The following is an 18824-nucleotide window of genomic DNA, read 5'->3' as shown; positions in this document are numbered from 1 at the left end:
ATATCGACTGATTTTTTTTACTTATTTGCGATCGCTCATATACGCTTTTTCACACACGAATGTCGTAGAATCGTATCAATAAAAATATTCCGATTATTTTATTTATCTATATTCGCGCCCGTTTTTACTAATACCCGAAAAGTATTCGAATAACGAGCAATATTCGCGTCGCGACTTTGTTGTTAGAATTATTGATATGCATGTGGAAGATTTTCTTTTGAATTGATAGTTGAAAATTGACGGATAAATATCCACACGTTAATCGTATGTGAATATATACTGAAACTTTTAACAATTACATATGCAAATGATTAATTATGGAAAAATCCCCTATGCAATTAACTATCAATGCTTGATAATTTTAAGATAAAAGAACTCTTGCGGTTATATAGTTGAATATTCAACTTTCTGTCTTGAAAAAGGCTAACAAAACGCACGAAGAAATTAAACGAACAATGCGAAGAAGGTGAGGATTGTGACACATGGCGTTTTCGCGCGCCAGTTCTTGGCGATTGTTAATTCGAAACTGCGCGAAAAGAGTCCGGAGCGATCTAGTAGTCGACTTGAGGGATTTCGTTTCTTCCGGCTTGACGGCGATTCGGTTCGATTGGCCGCGGATGTACACGATGTTTAGGCTCTTCCGTAGCATCCCCAGGAACGGAGGAGAATCGAGAAGACAAACACCGGCTGGACCACCCTTCCTCGGCGATTGGTTCCGTCGTGTTTACCCTTGTCGCCACTCCTACCGCGAGACAAGAGATCTCGCATCGTAGGGTATCGTAATCGCGGATAAATTCGCTAGTATGTGTACGTCCGTATGTGTGTGATTTTACCTTATTTTCCAGTGTTACATCCCGCCGAGGATGGGAAGAACATGCGAATTAAATACAAGATTAATATAAAAAAAAACTAAGCAAATGCAATTTTGAGAACAATTAAATGTTATAATCGATTGTAACATAATATATTTCATTTTTTAATATTAAATTTATATATTAAGTTTCTTAATATATAAATTCATATATTAAATTTTTTAATATATAAATTCATATATTAAAAATTTCTTAATATATAAATTCATATATTAAATTTCTTAGCGCACATACATTTGCTCTTACTCTTAAGAAGGTCTTCATTAAGAACGATATCGAGCCAGAGAAATTAAATTTTAGAATAATTGGAAATTCTCTAAAAATGACCGCTTTATATCGCATAATTTATTATACATTTTAATTCATCTATCTTTCTAAAATAAAGTGACAAGGATTCGAGGACGAGAAATGGAAGCTGAGCAGGATAATCCGACAGAAACAAGTGCATTGCCAAGAATCAAGATCGTTTAATTCTCACGAGTACAGGTTCGTAGCTGGTAAACGGTTCGTCGGTTGATAATGAATGAGCAAATTCGTCGCAATAACAAATCTATTTATTCCAGCGTGTATTGGTCGCTATTTAAATAGATAATTAGACATCCTTTTGCGCCATTCTCTACGTGCACTCTCGCAATAATTGTGTGGAACGTGTGTATTTAGCGTGTACAGAGAGTGGCAACGCGATTTCCCGCTTCACTTTGTCCTCGCGTGTCCTGAATGCGTGAGAGAATTTTTCACGTCGTTGGATGTTCTTCTTCCAGCTCGGCAGTTAAAAAGCCTTTCAAACTTTAAAATTCCGAGCTGAATGACGTCGCAAAATCGATGCGAAGAAATTAAGGGCCTTTACGGAGGCGGTCCTAAAAGTGGAGCAAGAATTCGGAGTAAATCTAACATTTCGAATCTTAATTAAAACTGTCTGGATTATGTGGATCTCTGATATTTTATTCAAAGGAAAGGGGTGAAACTGGCGGAGCAACAGATCTTTTCCACAATTATATAAGAATAAAGTAACGTAATTATTATATATATGAAATTAGTGATATTGCAATTTTCCGCCTGTCTCATTCAGCTCAACATTATTCAGTTTGAAAGGCTTCGTCGAGTAATCCCTGTTTAATCATTTAAATCCGTTCCACATGCGCGACTTTTCTCTCTATTCGTGTTTCCTTTATCTCGTGTCTATTATTACTCTTAATTCGCACATCTCGATTTGAAGCGTTGTATGTCGTTTCATCGCGCAATTAATGAGAAGATTAGGAGGGAAGTTGCTTTAATAACAAATCATTACTTACGGCAAGCTTAAGCCTAAGCAAACGCGAGTCAAGGGGCAAATTCGTACTTACAATTTTTAAATTTTAAATTGTTGCATGATTTATATTTTCTCTCTCAAAGTGAATCGATGATCAGAGGATGATGATTTTATAGACGAGAGAGGAAAAAATTTTAATAAAAAAAAATATAAATCTCTTAATTCAAAATTTTTTTACATATATTATAAATAGGCATGATTATTTAAAAGAACAAATTTTATCTATACAAAGTAAACTCGGTAAGTACGAATTTCCCCCGACGAATGTAACGTAAATTATCAGCAGGAACGATCGCTCGCAATCGCGGCGATACTTTTGTACAGGAGAGCTCGTTGCATTTAAAAGCACATGTTGAGAACTCACTCGCCTCTCTTGCCTCGGGTTCGCACAATCGAGGATATCCTCCTTTCCTTCTTTCTTTTTTTTTATCGTTTGCTGATATGATTTATTGATATGGTCCGTCATAAATTACACTAACGTTGTCGTCGTTATTTGTGCGAAATAAATTTAGGAAGGGTGCGTGCGTATCCCCGCAATGCACACTTGTCAAACTACGCTTCGGGCCGGATTTTTTACGTAGAAGTTCGTATTTAATTATCTACACTGATAATGAAGACTTTTTGCAATAACGTATTTGGAATACGCTAAACGCTGGTGTCGTGTTAATTCTTGTATACATTAAAAAATTCATGCAAATAACACGTTTTAGTTTTTCCCAGAATAAACACAGGTATGTCAATTAAAACAAATGCCTTGAATACTTAAAACGAAAATGAAAAAACTTTTGCTTTCGCTTCTTTTTTTAGCGAGACAATTCGCTCCACTTTTATTGATACGATTGAATGAGTGATAATTAGAATAAGAATAAAGATTAATAATCAATGCATATATAATTGACAATAATTATTATTTACAATGATAACTTTTATCTCATAACGCTTATAATATTAATAATGATAACGCGTAACGACGCGCAATATAAAAGTCATTGCGACCATTTTTTTCGGCGTTTACCGTATTCGAGGTACCGCGTACTGCAAAACTCCCCGATAACGCAGCTTTAGATTCGATATCGTTGAGACACGCACATTGCGTTACGTCAACGAAGCATATAATATCACTCGAGACCCTTATACTCTTATACTTCAGCTACTGTTGCAATCACACGATGCGTTGTGTATTTCGTTTTGTCATCTGATGCACGTGTGTGTATGCGTGTATCTGTGTGTCTTCGATCTTACACCCTCGTCTCGTCGCTCTCGCGCAATAAGAGAATTCCTAATCTCGATGTACGATTACATATGGCACGGTGCTTCGATCTTGGATCGCTTTTCGCGCGAAAAAGAGAGAAGCTTGACTTTTTTTTTTCTTTTAATTACAGTTTTATGCGGGAAAGTGCAGAGAGGCACCCCTTTTGCAGAAATAGAGAGAAGAAAGTTTCTATAACAAGTTGTTAATTAAATAATTATTAGGAGAGGATCACCATCAATGATTTTAATTTTAATTGTAAGTATTTACAAATTAATAATCGACAGAGTTTCGCTCGTCGATCCGGCGATTCGAGTAAGAAACTCATGGCGAAAGTAATCTAAATAACAAATGTACAAGTATATACGTGTCTTTTCCCTCGTTACACCAATTGGCCCCAAAAATTAAGAGGATAGCGTGTTCGCGTTTTTAACTTTATATTCATCCGCTCCTCGTAAATTTGCTCCTTTTTGCTTTTCCTTCTTGCTTCCTTTCCTTGCTATTTTGTCATCTTTGAAGCTCGATTTCGTAATATCTCTCTCTCTCTCGCCCTCGACGAGATACTATATTGGATATTTGAATCTATTATATTTATATACAGAGAGTATCCCAGGCGATTTCCGCTGCGAATGCTTCGGCGAGAGTTTGTCGGTCGATTTGTCTTTAAAGCAAAAGCTCGATCGCTGGTTGTATTTTCCCCGGCAACATTCTATTATCGAGAGTTAACTGCTCGAACATTTATTCAATGAAATATTTTACCTTTCTTGACCTCTTCCTTTAATCGAGTATGAACGCTCGATTTTTCCCACGCCCGTTACTCCCTTGCCTTCGCTGATTTCCTAAATTTTACATTTGGTGTTTCGACATTTTCGTTAAAGAGAAATCGATCCCACATTAGTGAAAAGTCGAGAAATCGGGGAAAAAGATACTCTTGTATATACATATGTAATCTACCTACTTAGTCGCAAAAATCTACATCGGCCCATTTTTTTATTCTCTACTTTTACCATGAGAAAATTGCAAGAAAGTGTTGGAATCGATAAAAAGCCGTCGCGTTTTCTTAATCATCTACGTATGTATATCTCAAAACGACGATTAGCCTACTTTATATTCCACCCTCAGCTAACAGATAAACATTTTCAACAGCTAAGCGATAGCCATTAGAAAACGACACTTTTTCGCACTTTTCCTATATAAAGACGATGGTACGCACGTAGACCTTTGTGACGAAGTCTGCGCAATATACAGGGTGTTCTAAAAAGGTATGTCAAAAATTTAAGGAGATATTCCTCACACCTGAAGGATGAAAAAATGTTATATGGACATAGGTGCGGAAATGCTTATTTCAGGAGTTATGTTGAAAATACTGTTAGCTGTATTACTTACACAAGGAAAAATTTAGGATTAATTATTGTAGAATATCACGCACTGGTGTAGCATGTATGATTGTCTTTAAATGTCCCCACAAATAAAAGTCTATCGAATTAAAATCCGGGATCCGTGTCACTGCTTGTATTCAGGAAAATGGTGAACATTTTCAACATTTATTGTAACATACTCAAAGTCACATTAAAACCAAATGTAAATAAGCCTAATTAAACGATTGTCGTCTACAATAATTAATCCTAAATTTTTCCTTGTGTAAGTAATACAGCTAACAGTATTTTCAACATAACTCCTGAAACAAACATTTCCGCACCTACGTCCATATAACATTTTTTCATCCTTCAGGTGTGAGGAATATCTCCTTAAATTTTTGACATACCTTTTTAGAACACCCTGTATATTTTAATTGAAGTGTCAATGTGTGTGTGTGTGTCTGCGCGCGTGTGTTTGTGTTTAATATATATTTTATTCTACTTAATTGGATGTGATTACTCTCCTATTCATTACAGAATAATGCTACGTGTGGCGCGTAATCGATCGACCAATCTGATAACAAGTGATTTAAAAAGTAGCGGCGAATGTATGCCTTGTTTGACTTGTTGGAATCGAGAGATATGCCCACAAAAATTCACTCCTCCGACTATTATTCTTCTACTAATAATAATAGGTACGTACATATGTGTATGTATGTGTGTGTGTGTGTACATTTTATATATATGTATATATATCGGGATATATCTGAATATAGAAAATCTTATATACAATTTACACTTAGGAGTTCTCTCTCTCTCTCAGGCGGATTATTAACGATCATTATTAAACACGTTACACGCTACGTTTTTTTTTTATACGGCATATATTATCGTTTAATAAACAATGTCCTTGTAAAAAAAGGCGCCGAGATTGACGCGAGGGATGGCCGTTCCTTTCTGTCGTCGGGGAAAATCCGGGAAGGGGTAAACTCTGACCCTCTTTCGCAAAATTATACCATCTTGGGACAATAATGTGGCCTCGCGCGAATACGGCAAGTGCTAACGCGTCGCATCGAATCGCTATAATAAAGGGTAACGATGAAGTTCGAGATCGGAGAAATTGACGCTCGCTTGAATGCGCCGGAAATCGTGAGGAGGTCTAACCGGAGACTGGGGTGTTTACCGTATTCGATTAATTTACGCGCGAAACTTACTGGAATATATCGTACGACGATAACGGCGATAATTAGCTAGATGAAGCGAAGTCAAGCACGCCTAATAATCGTAGTAGCGATATATAATATACACAACTATACGTATAAGTGGTATACAACGTATACGATCTCGTTTCAGCGCGTTTCGTAGTAATATCAACGAGATACGAGAGATAAATACTTTGTCATTTCGTTAATTACACGATCGACAGAAGGGAAGGGATTCGTTCCCTTAAAGCTGAGTTGTCGTTCCGCCGGAAATACAAGCCGGATTCTCTGGAATGAGAGCCGAGAAGCTGGGAATAGAGGTCGGGATGAAAATTAGGTGAATCAAACCGAATCGCGACAGGAATCCACTTCCGCGAGATCGAATACCTTCGAGTTATCTAAAGCCAATCCATGATTCTTCGCGGAAAGGAATTTGTAATATCGCGGAATAAATTCCCATCTCTCGATTCGTTCTCTTCATCGCGGATGGGAGATGATTTTACGTGTAATTCGTTGGATAATCCGAGTCCTTGTTTTAGATATGTAAAAGAAAAAACGAGGCATCGAATAGCGTGTCCGCGACTAGGAATGATAATATTTTTAATTCCGAAGTATCATAAATTTTCACTAAAATGGACAGGATTTATTATCTTTTAAAAATTACTCGCAAAAAAGTACCTATTCTGAAATAAATTGTTCTCGATTTGAATTTTCATCATTCGCTATGATCGCAAGTCGAATCTTTATTACATCAGATATATATAAGTTATGCTGCTTATATTATCTTGACTTTTATTCCTAACGATACTCATCAATACTCGTGACGATATCCATCGTAATACCTTCAATAACCATTTCTAGCCTCGGCTCGCCTCGATGCATCGATGATCTGTAATTGATGGCATTGATGTTGCCAACAGCTGACGCTCCGACCTGGTTGGGAATGTATTGTCGATTTGTTCAAAGGAAGTTTTCCAATTTCGAGATCAGATTGCCTAGCTACATTTCGCAAACGTCATTACCTATCCGTCGATCTCGCGACAATCTTTTACGACCGTATACATTTATATACATGTAGCGTGATTAAACAATAGATTAAATAAATAGAGCAACGGATAAGGAATTGAAGATTTTATTTCAGAACATTATATATATATAGAGAGAAAGAGTATATATATAAGAAGTAAATTATGAAATAAATAAAACAATACTGTCATATAATATAAAACGAAAGAAGAAGATGAAAAAGATTTATATACTTATTATTAGAGAGAGATAAAAAAATTATAAAAAAAGAGATAGAGTAGGGGATAGATTTTAAAATCTGCAAATTAAAATCCTTTTTCGAGTCTGAAAATAAAATTTCCATTCGATCGCAAGGGTATTATTCCGAGGACGCGAATATATATGAACGTATCAGTTCGAATTTAGATTCATTGTATGCACATCACTCGACGTACCCTCGAGACACCACTCGAGTATCGATGACTATAAATACGGCCCTTCAAACGTGAAACTAGTAATCGAGACGCGTTCAAGTGCAGGCGGCGGATCATCATGGTCATTATCAACATCATCGTTAGCTTCGGCTCGACGTGTATTAAACATCGATCGCCACGACATCGACGACGTCGCGAAAGGGTTGAGGAACATTGAGTCGAGGAGGAAGAAGCGCTCTCCGGTCTATCTTGATATATCCGTAAAACGGGGTTGATAAGGGTAATCGCGACGAAGGAAATTATAGACACGTTTAATTTGAGCTGCGGAAAAGGCGGAGAGCGGGGGCGGGAAAATGAGGATTCGTGGAAATTGTACGGTTACTCGCTAATTATCTACGTTTGTTAGAAATCTTCCGTAGGAATGTCTAGAAACGTCTCGATCGGATGCGATCTATCCATGAAAAAAAAAAAATACATTAAAAACGTTGCGTCGATATGGAAAACGTGTAACTCGCATAATCGCATGTACAGCTACAATCTCGTAATCTCTTTTGCATCCGTCAACAGGTCTGTGCTTACGCGTGTCGTGTATGTGAATCTGCACGCATAATGATATACGTTAACACAACTTGCATCTGCGTGTGTATATATCGTGTATATTATTGTGTGTGGTGTGTATGCGTGTACGTGTGTGTCTGTTTGTTGTTTTATAACTCTATATATAATTAGCATAGTTATTACAAAATTCTCTTACAACTATTCAACAAAAACCAATCTCGTAACAACTCTTATCTACTTGTTGTTCGTCATCATTTGCATACACATTTCTTTCTCTCTCTCCCTCTCTCTCATTCAATCTCACACATACTCTCTCTCTTTTTCTCTCTTGTCATCTTCGCGAAAAAAAAACTCTGACGCGCGCGCATTACACCAATCCTCCTAATCGTCATGCGGTAGTCTCAGATTGCGGAGCATTGCGGAATTTTCATGGAAGGGCACCATCGCGTCTACAATTATCGATTTAGCACATCGTTAAATTGAGAGAATCTATGGACAAGGGACAAATACATGTATAAAATGACTTCTTGAGAATAAATCCTTTTTTATTAAATTTTCATTCCGCGCATTCTTTCTATTTTTCAGCATAGTCTACTAGGAATCTATATTCGATAATAATTCATTTCTATAACAATCTCACAACAGTGTTTTACTGCAGATTTCAACATCAATATTTTACTGAATTTATGTTTTACTCTCTCTCTCTCTCTCTCGCGCCCAGTTCGATATATTTTACCGAATCCATATTTTCAACATTTTTCAGATTCAATATGGTTTACTGAATTGATATACATACATATATATGTGCATTGTATATGATGGATCAAATAAATCAATCTCTTTGAAAAGAGGAGGAGTTATACGGTTGCCCTTTGCCATAGATCGTCTTGAAACAAAGCGACTTATCGGAGGAAATTCGAGTGCTAAAATCGTGCGAACAAATTGCGCCTGGTATTCGTCGATCTTTCGTAACAATTCGTTGCTTATGCAAAAGAAATGGCATTTGTAAAAATTGAGAAGAGAGCGACAATTTCGCGAGCGATCATCATTCTGATAAAATCGTTCGACTATCGTTTAAGCAAGCTCGAGATTAGCCTCGCGTGCATTTCACACGACGCTAATCATCGGGGTCTTTTCGGCGCTGCCTATAAACAAGAGCTTATTGAAAAAATTACTAATTAACCTGCCGCTATTGAAGAGCTTGGAAGAGTTAATTATAACGAGAAGCGATTATAAGAATCGCGATAAAAACTCGGGCTCTGTCGCTACGATATATCCCGAATTAATTGTCAATATGTAATTTTTTTTGGTTTTTACATTACAAATTACCATTACATGTTATCGTTATCACAATCAATCCCACAATATATATATGTTTATTTTATTTATCTATAAAAAATATCAATTAAATATTTAAATTGAAAAAAATATATATCTGTGCAAAAAATTTTTTGAAAAAATATGGAACCGGTAAATTACGTTCTTCGCAATAATACGATGTACAAATCTCTTCTATAAAAATTAATTCTTCCTATAAAATATCAGAATCTTCTTATCATTTATTTAGGATGATATGTCGTGTGGTAGAATGATCGGTATTTATGTTGCAGAACATTGCAATAATATTATTATAATTAACACCAGGCTCTTCCCGTGCCAGAACAGATCTCGCGAAACACGCGACTTATTTTCAAAGATAATGAAAAAAAAAAAAAAAATGGTCGCATTTGTCGATGACGCTCGTCGCAGATCGAGATTACCGCGGGACGATTTCCGTGGTGGAGTCGAGAAAAATAAGAGCGGAAACGCGAATAATTTGTTATCATCGGATACAGAAAAATATCATACGCGGATCGAATAATCTACCCTGCGTAAAGTATAATATTAAACTTAAACTAAAAGAAGCTTCTCGCACACACCTCCCCTATCGACGAGCAACGCGCACACGTATTCGAGTAACTTGCCTTCGTTCGAATAAAAATACTCGCCCTCCTCTCGCCGGACGAATTAAACCATTAAATTAATCCAGAATCGTTCTTATAGAATTCGAAATTCTAAATCTCTCTCTCGAGAGGATTCTTAGAAAATTATTTCTAGAATTCGAAGTTTCGCGGAGATATTTTCGTTTCTAAGTTTCGCCTTTGTAACTTGAATACGATACGATACGTCATACGGTAAACTTTAACGGGTTCTCGATAGACGGAAGCCGTCGCAGGGAATTTAAATCGCTAATAAGTCGTCCCGTCGTTTATTGAGATTATCAGATCGGATCGGCGAGGGTCCCGTCTCGAAAAGTAACGATCCCCAGAACGAATATACAGAGGTACCTCGCCGAGAATCGTCGCGTAATGCGGTGCGTCGTTTGCGATACAACGCGGATGAGCGTGACGGATTTTACATAACGGCACACTTCTCCTTGAGTCTTATAGCGTTGTTGCTCTGCACCGGCTGTAACGACACCGAGCGGTTCTTCTCGAGGGTGAGCAAGTCTCGGAACAGGGCATCCACGTTGTGATTCGTCTTGGCCGAGGTCTCCAGGAAGCCGCAGCCCCAATTAGCCGCCTCGGCCGCGCCCTCGCTCATCGACACCTCGCGTACCGACGGGCTCTCGTCGCACTTGTTCCCGACCTGAGTGTGGATGGTTACCGTTGAGTCGCACGATGTCAAAAGGTAAACGAGACACCAAATTTTTTCCGAGGGAAGAAAATTCAAAACCGTTTCTCGTGCAAAAATAAATTAATTTACTTCAATATTGAGATTTTCAGAGAAATTTTTCAGTGGAAAAAGAAACTCGGTAAACTTGAAAGTCGGTCGAATTATTATATATTTTCGTAAGGCAAGAATATTAATTAAGGTACTTCAATATTGATTGCGAATTTTAGATACATTTTTCAGTAAAAAAAATTCGGTAAACTTGAAAGTCAATCGGATTATTATATATTTTCGTAAGGCAAGAATTATATTAATTAAGGTACTTCAATATTGATTGCGAATTTTAGATAAATTTTTCAATAAAAAAAATTTGGTAAATTTGAAAGTCAATCGGATTATTATATATTTTCGTAATAGGCAAGTATATTAATTAAAGTACTTCAATATTGATTGCGAATTTTAGATAAATTTTTCAATAAAAAAAATTTGGTAAATTTGAAAGTCAATCGGATTATTATATATTTTCGTAATAGGCAAGTATATTAATTAAAGTACTTCAATATTAATTGCAAATTTTAGATAAATTTTTCAGTAGAAAAAGAAACTAAATAAACTTCAAAGTCGATTATAATATAATTTCGTAATAGTCGATATTAATTTACAATACTTCAATTTTGAGGTTTTTAGATAAATTTTACAATAAAAAAGAAATTCGATAAATACTTAACGCCTCTTCAACTTTGACTTTATCGAAATTATTCATTGTCGAATTTAAATCGACGAAAGTATTGCTAGATGAAGGAATTCTTTTTTTAATTGATTTTAAACGCATCGCAATGATTCCAAGTATTACGCAAGTTTCTGCAAATATTTATCATCGAATCGACGTCGTGAAATAATGTCATATTCAAGAACTATACGATTATTCTCTCAAATATATAGAACAAGTCGGATATATACATCTATATAAAAAGAAAATCAATCGGGAGAATGAATTTATAGTTGGGAGTGAAATTTATAGCCGAAAGAAATGAAAGGGCCAAGTGGCGAGTTCTTACCAACATGATGGGTATCTGCGAGATATCCTGGCCCTTAAGCTCCCTTATTACGGCCCAAATCGGTCGTAGCTCCTCGAGGCTTTGCCGTGAGCATACCGAGTACACCAAGATGAAGGCGTGACCCTTGCTTATAGAAAGCCGCTGCATAGCGGGAAACTGATGGGACCCCGTTGTGTCCGTAATTTGAAGTGTGCATATATTTTTGTCGCAACTTATCACCTGAAATACCGTACACAAACATTGGATCGCGCGACGGCCTCGATTCGATCGATCGATTCGACTCGACTCTCCCATGAATCCCATGTATCGTGATCGCGGATCGAGCCGAGTCGAATCGTAAATGATATTCGAGTCCCGCGCGATTTCATTGATAACACTTCTCGTCGCGTACACAGCGAGAGTCCCACCAGCATCGTTATTGCAACATATACCTCGTGCACACGTGTATCTTTTTTAAAATCAATATACATATTTATATTTATTAATATATAATTAATATATAATATTAATAAATTAATATATATATATATATATATTTATTTATTAATATATAATTAATATATAATAATTTATTAATATATAATTAATATATATAATATTAATAAATTTATATATATTGTAAAATTTATATATTATAGTTAAAGTTGTATATTATATATGTAGAGATAATTAATGATCGCGAAATTATTGTCGCGTTATTTTATGAATAATTGGAGCTTGACACGTATGAATTTGTATCTATACGTAGATGAGAATAACGTTACGCAAAGATCTCAATTTTCTATAAACAGCGTCAGAGTATGTAGAGTTTATGCGGTAAATCTTATTATTTACCTCGTATATCACATGTGATAGAGTATGTAATTAATTTACTCTATATGATACGATATTCTCCCTCTCTTTTATGAAACGTGAAACAATCATAATATGCAATATATGTGCTTTCTACTTATATTTCCCGATTAGCATACATTATTATAGTACTAACTCTACTTTACTATAACTGTATAGTACCTTTACTATTACTAGTGCATGCTTTAGATATTCACGATGTTACAACCGCGAATCATTCGTAAATTTAATGTCTTTATCGTCTCTTTATGTCTTATTATTCATCATCTGCATATTATTGGCCGGAGATATACGAATGGAAATATTAAATTCGTAAATGACAAAGTTATCGCAATCCCGCGGTGTGCGCGTGCGAGACACGAGGACATTCGATTAATCGTTAAATTTCGACGCGGAAATTACTATCTACGTAATGTCCGACACTACGTAAAGCCTGTTTTACACCATCCATAATTTACGACGGAATCTCTCTCTCAGATCTATAATTTTATGGCGACACAGATGCCAGCAAAGACGTTTGGTTATTTTTTTTCAGAGATTGCAATCTAAATCAAATTAATACATTATGATATCGTAATTAAATATTGATTAAAATCAATTAACTTTATTAAAATCATTTCATTTCTGCGAATATTTCTATCTTTATCATTATTAAAAAAAAAAAAAGAAAAGAGAGAAGCAGAGAATTCACAAGTTTTCGGTTTATTTAAATTTCTCCCCAACACGTAATCATTATCTCTAATTAATTACGTTAATTAATATAGGGAAGATTATCGCCGACTGTAAAAAATATATAAATTGCAGGAACATGCACTCTTTGGATTGAAAGCAGGCTAGCCGATTCACGCTTACCTGTCTATAAGTATCCTCGATGGTCGGTATGTAGGACTCGCGGAAGGATCCTTTCACGAAACGCAACACGAGGGAACTCTTGCCGACACCGCCCGCCCCGAAAACGACCACACGATAGTCGTTGCTCTGCTCCGGCATCCTGACATCTGCCGTCCCGGCAACGTAAACCCCCGACGCTCGGGGTCCCTTGCGCACGAAGAGAGGTAAACGACGGGGGAAAGGGGGGTGAGCGGGTGGGCGCGGGAGGGGAAGGGACGGGGAGCGAGAGGTGTATGTGTACGAGACGATCACTCTTTTCCTCGCAACCCCCGATCACCACTCGACCTGTCGCACGACACGCAAAAGTTGTACCGGGTATCCCACAGAACCACCTCTGATGTCCTTTTAATCGGCCCATTTCAAGGCGATCTTTTTTTTTTGACGAAGATATCGCGCGTGGCATCGTTTCTTTTAAATTTCTAATAAATTAATCCTTAATTAAATCGTTAATAATTTCATCGTTAATAATTAATCTATAAATTAAATTAAAATATTAAAATATAAAATATCTTAATTTTGAAATAATTAATATCGTTGTCTCTTTCTCTAGTTCTTTCGAAAAGTCGACTTGAAGAGTTGATATCTTCGTCGAGAAAGAATCGTCTTGAGATCAAGTCTGTGCCACGAGAAGGACATCCGACATGGTCTGGGAACACCTCGTATAAATGATGCGCACGCCATGGATCCGCCTCCGTTCCGCGCTTCGCCCACGCGGTTAATAATCTGAACCCACGAAAGGTTACATCCGTCCGTCCTTCCGCGCGTATCTCGTGACGTAGACTCCCCGATGACGACACCCACGAAGCCGCATTCTACCGCATGTGTCCCTTCCTCCTACAACCTTATGCCGCGGGTCTGCTCTCGCTATCTCGTGCACTTTCTCGATATCTCCCTCTTCCCGCGATACTCTTTCCAGCTTATATATTTATGTGTTCCGAGAATGTATAAAAATAATACTCTTCTCCGCAAATGTGTATGAGATGTAATGCATAATGCAATTTTAGAGGAACTAATTCACCCCTTCCTCTTGCAACCGGTGCGACCATGTGCACTGGTTACAAGGGTCGCGTTCATTGTCCGTGAAAAGTCTGTTCGTTTCACTCGCGTCTTTTGTACCTTCCTGTAGTTTTTTTTCCACTTCCACACACATATCCGAATATATATTTTTTATATAAATATATTTCTTGGAGAGTAGCTAAGAAGGATAAAGCTAAAGTTGACAGAACCGAATTGGTATTAAAATGAATAGTCAATATGTTATAGAGTGGGAGAGAGAAAAGATATAAAGTATAAAAAATGCAACCAAGATGAAACAGATTTGATAAATCTTATTTAAAGATAATACGATTCGAAGAAAATAGATTTTTAAAAAATTTAAATATAATAATAAAATACATATAAAATATAATAATAATAAAATACATATAATAAAATAAAATACAATTAAAAATTACATACAATTAAAATACAATTAAAAATCTTATATAATTGCGATACATGTAAAGCAATCGAGGGAGAATTTTAATTAATATCTGATATTTGAAATTATAAAATATAAAAATTAATTTAAAAAACGTAATTTTTTGTGGATTTTGTCGGCTTGAATGGAAGACTCGCTATCTCGATCGAAGATGCGAAAATGATTTGCGAATTAAACTGGAATTTTCCGAGCAAACACGGGCGCAATTTCGATAAATCTCATTTTCGATGTATACAGATGCTAGATACATCTTACCTATCATCTGTGTTTGCATTGGCAGAAGGACGGTTCTCTCGTATGTGACATCGAAACGTGAATTCACCAAAATTACAGGAGCAATCAGGGTAATTGCGCGAGCACTGAAATATTCCTCAATAGTGAAACTAACGACCCTTAGATACAAACGACTACTATACATCCGATAGACATAGATGTATCGTGAAAAAGTAGTTCAGAAATATTTATATAATATATCGCAGAAAATTATCATTGTCGTATGTGTGTGTGTATGTGCATATGTGCCATATACTCCCCCGATATAATGATCACCCCAATCGATCTCGTCGAATCTCATCCCTGTAATTTTCGTTATCATTGAAATCACGCGAGTTTGTAATATCGTACAATATTGCGGATACACAACAATTACGTATTTCATTTCCGAGCGATTCCGATGACTCGTTTCGACTACAAAGCACCTTCATTAGGCAATTTCGCGTCGCGAAATAGTCATTTCACGACTGAACTTTCATACAGACACTGCAAGGATCCGAAGGGAGAACATTGTTCTTTAGAAATTGAAACTCGTCGAGCGTGACATTTCGAGGCGCGTTGACACTGTCAGTTTGACAGTTCATCGGGATCCATCCCTTGCAAGATAACGATTCAAACTGAAGTTTAGTCTGATATCTGACTTTGAGAGAAAGATTCTCGCACATATATTTAATAAATATGATGCTATTTTTATTCCAACTTTTCCACACTGTCACAAATCAGAGCGCGAGTATGCCCTGGAACGAAGGAAGGGGAGGTAAAGCGAAATTGCAACGAGAAGAAGAGACCCAGGTGACAACACTAACCCCGATCGTATCGACGTAACGCGACATTCGCGGTAACCGCATCGTCCCGGACGAGGACGAGGCGGAGGGCGAAGGGCGGAAAGCGAGAAGATATCTTCGCATCCCGAAAAAATGTGTAACCTGCTGCGGCCGAAGACCCTGGAAGTTTCCCTGCTCGGCTCCGGAACCCCGTTCGATCGCGCGACGACCGCACTCACACGACGATGGTCACGCAACGACGGGGAAGCTCGCTCGACGATCGTTTCCTCGCGGCTGTCACTCGCGCGTTCTCGTACGGGTGCGTGCGTGCGTACGTGCGTACGTGCGTGCGTGCGTGCGTCCGGTACCCCGGCGGCGGCGAGTACACTCGGACACGAACGGAGGGAGAACGACGCTTCCTTTCGTCCCTCGTTTCGTCTCTCTTTCACCCTCGTCGATTACACGCCTGTCACGAATCGCGACGAACCGACCGACGCGGCAAACTAGCGCGGAGCGCGCCTCCCCGAACGTCAACCCCCTGACCCGCTGCCCGTCGCGGCGCGCGACTGTCAAATTCACGACGGTCGGTCTTACGTCACTTTTACGTGCGGGCTAACAACGAGGTCGATCCCCGCTCGGACTTTCGTCGCGACTAGCGTGACTGTATTTTTTTTCTCTTTTCTTTTCACGCTGCTTTTTTCTCCCCCCAAGTTTCTTTCTTTTTCTCTCGGATCGACGCGAATTTTCGACGATCGGACGAAAACGAAGCGCGCGCCCTCCGCGCGCGCGTGTGTGCGTGTGCGTGCAAACGTGCGCACCGACGCCGAAAGCGTCGCGCGGAAAATCAATAGCGCTTCCGTTTGTATGTGTATGAGAATCTACGACGCAGTGATGTGTCGCGCGAGCGTGCATCCTGGGCGCGCGTTAAAAAATAGATAACCGATAATAGATAATTATCATTGCGATGAAATCAATTTTCAATATGGAAAAATAAATCTTTCGTGTTTATAGTGTTGGAATTGTCATTTTCATATGCTACTTCGAGAATTGAATTTATTTCAATTACGATTGCTTACATACATAAGACAATTCCACTTGTAACACGTCACTCGTCGATTAAATAATATAAATAATATAAAATATAAAAAATATAAAATATTTTGTTATGTGTGATGCACATTTTAACTCTATGACTACTTAAGAATTATCTAAATCGTGCTATACATTTCAAACTCTCACTTGTTATAAATTCATTTTTATTTATCATACAACTATACTTTAATAAGAGATAATAAAAATTCAGCATCTGTTGAGGATATTTGATATAAAGATACTTGTAGATGTCACAATTGTCATAGATTAATTATTGTATACTCTCATTTTGCTTCGGGCTCTTTCAACAATGGATTCTTTATCACAGTATCAGTTCCTTCGCAATGAATACTGTCATAGGTCCATTTGCGATTATTCCTGATGGTAGACGACCAACTCGGAAATGAATTATTTCGCGACAAAAGTAACCAGGCTTTTATTCGATATGGAAACTCTTATCAAAATACCTGCATTCATGACCGCACTTTGGGGAAGAGCACTTGGGACATGGAAAGTGACATCCGGGGCATTCTAAGCTCAAGCAATCGCAAAGATCACTCGACGTTTTCATGAAGGTACCCTTCTCGTCGTACAAATGCTTCCTGTGGCTGTGATACAATCGACGATACAGCTTACGTTTCTCTCGCTCGCTGCGTTCCGGATCGAAGTTTCGCAGAAATTTTTTGCTCAAATTATCTACAGCCTTTTGCCTCGAGCCTCGAGTTCTCTGGGGACATAGCAGGAACGATTAATTTTCACTCCAAGATTATACCTTAAACAATTTCGTTGGCTGGTGCTTACCCTCTCGCCTCGCGCAGGAGCTTGAGTGCTCGAGGCACTCTCGCTGCTGGTAGAACCCTCCATTTATAAGACTATTAATTCGAAATCACGAATATTTATGCGAATATTTATATTTATACTTTTATACGTCTACTTAAAATGTAAATAAAAGACATAACCACACGTGAAGTTGGACACGCTCGCAGGACACGATATAAGAGCATAGATATAATATGTATGTAGGCGACCGACTTCTCATATATCTCGATAATGCGCTCTGATTGGTTCATCGACTGCTTCGAAGTGAAAATAGAGTCAAAAGGAATACACCTTTTGGAGCAAAAGTATCGTATCTAGATATTCGTGTATTATGTCTGCGACGTCTGCGACTGCTTTCGCTGCGTCAGCTGTTTTTGACAGTTAACGTATTGTTGTTTATCGCAGACTTATATGTATCAATAGAGAGAATATCAATCAATATTTATTTATACATGAAAATGATTTATATTTTAAATAAATAATAGTAAATCTGCCGACACACAAATTGAATATAACACTCTATATTAATTTAGTATATTTTATCTAACTTATAAAATAACGATGAAATAATACTTTGCGAAATACTCACTTTTTCGGCGTCGAATTTTCAAAATGTCAGCATTTTCTCGTCGATGACAAACGCATGCCAAGTTGTGCAATAATGGAATCCTTGATGATGTTTTCCTATTGAAAATAAGTTTCATATATATTGATTATATATATTGATGTATATTTATATATATATGTATGATTATATTAGTTAATTATGTATTATTTATATATATAATTTGACTTACGTTTGTACAAATTCACATCAGCTTTACACGCAATTGAATTTTGAATTGCTGCCAATCGTGGTTTATATTCGGGAAACATAAACCATGGTTGGCAATCGCTTCATTTGACAGTTTCAACTCTAGTTTCAAACCGTTTGACCAATCAGGAAAAAGATTTTT

The 18824-nt window shown here is 37.4% G+C and overlaps 2 protein-coding genes across 5 annotated transcripts; both read right to left on the bottom strand.

The window, feature by feature from the left end:
* Window positions 1-7106: 7106 nt before the first annotated feature.
* LOC145974100 (GTP-binding protein Di-Ras2) lies at window positions 7107-16733 on the bottom strand. 3 transcript variants are annotated; one of them, XM_083103888.1, is made up of 4 exons: window positions 16120-16733; window positions 13402-13587; window positions 11698-11916; window positions 7107-10615 (listed from the first exon to the last, which is right to left on the bottom strand). In XM_083103888.1, exons 2-4 carry the CDS (start codon window positions 13537-13539, stop codon window positions 10382-10384), a joined length of 591 nt encoding a protein of 196 aa, XP_082960014.1. In that variant the 5' UTR covers window positions 13540-13587; window positions 16120-16733; the 3' UTR covers window positions 7107-10381. The 3 variants fall into 3 exon arrangements, with proteins under 3 accessions (XP_082960014.1, XP_082960012.1, XP_082960013.1); XM_083103886.1 differs by having other exon boundaries at window positions 13402-13725; window positions 16120-16731; XM_083103887.1 differs by lacking the exon at window positions 16120-16733 and having other exon boundaries at window positions 13402-14706.
* A 260-nt stretch (window positions 16734-16993) lies between these two features.
* LOC145974102 (ARL14 effector protein) lies at window positions 16994-18761 on the bottom strand. Of its 2 annotated transcripts, XM_083103889.1 has the most exons (6): window positions 18666-18761; window positions 18458-18552; window positions 18009-18236; window positions 17851-17921; window positions 17517-17776; window positions 16994-17427 (listed from the first exon to the last, which is right to left on the bottom strand). In XM_083103889.1, exons 4-6 carry the CDS (start codon window positions 17911-17913, stop codon window positions 17334-17336), a joined length of 417 nt encoding a protein of 138 aa, XP_082960015.1. In that variant the 5' UTR covers window positions 17914-17921; window positions 18009-18236; window positions 18458-18552; window positions 18666-18761; the 3' UTR covers window positions 16994-17333. The 2 variants fall into 2 exon arrangements, with proteins under 2 accessions (XP_082960015.1, XP_082960016.1); XM_083103890.1 differs by lacking the exon at window positions 18009-18236.
* Window positions 18762-18824: the final 63 nt, after the last annotated feature.

This window comes from Camponotus vicinus, unplaced genomic scaffold (genome assembly GCF_025532165.1).
Source record: "Camponotus vicinus isolate PSW18456_S1 unplaced genomic scaffold, iyCamVici1.0 SCAF_7, whole genome shotgun sequence".
Classification (NCBI taxonomy): domain Eukaryota; kingdom Metazoa; phylum Arthropoda; class Insecta; order Hymenoptera; family Formicidae; genus Camponotus; species Camponotus vicinus.
This window is presented reverse-complemented; position numbering and strand designations above follow the sequence as displayed.

Excerpts from the sequence above, each read along its gene's own strand:
- LOC145974100 (XM_083103888.1), bottom strand. The coding sequence starts at position 13,539 with ATGCCGGAGCAGAGCAACGACTATCGTGTGGTCGTTTTCGGGGCGGGC. Across the intron at positions 11,917-13,401 it reads TCGAGGATACTTATAGACAG|GTGATAAGTTGCGACAAAAA; the intron begins GTAAGCGTGAAT and ends ACGGTATTTCAG. Across the intron at positions 10,616-11,697 it reads CGCAGATACCCATCATGTTG|GTCGGGAACAAGTGCGACGA; the intron begins GTAAGAACTCGC and ends ATCCACACTCAG.
- LOC145974102 (XM_083103889.1), bottom strand. The coding sequence starts at position 17,913 with ATGGAGGGTTCTACCAGCAGCGAGAGTGCCTCGAGCACTCAAGCTCCT. Across the intron at positions 17,777-17,850 it reads CTCCTGCGCGAGGCGAGAGG|AGAACTCGAGGCTCGAGGCA; the intron begins GTAAGCACCAGC and ends CTATGTCCCCAG. Across the intron at positions 17,428-17,516 it reads AAGTGCGGTCATGAATGCAG|GAATAATCGCAAATGGACCT; the intron begins GTATTTTGATAA and ends GTCTACCATCAG.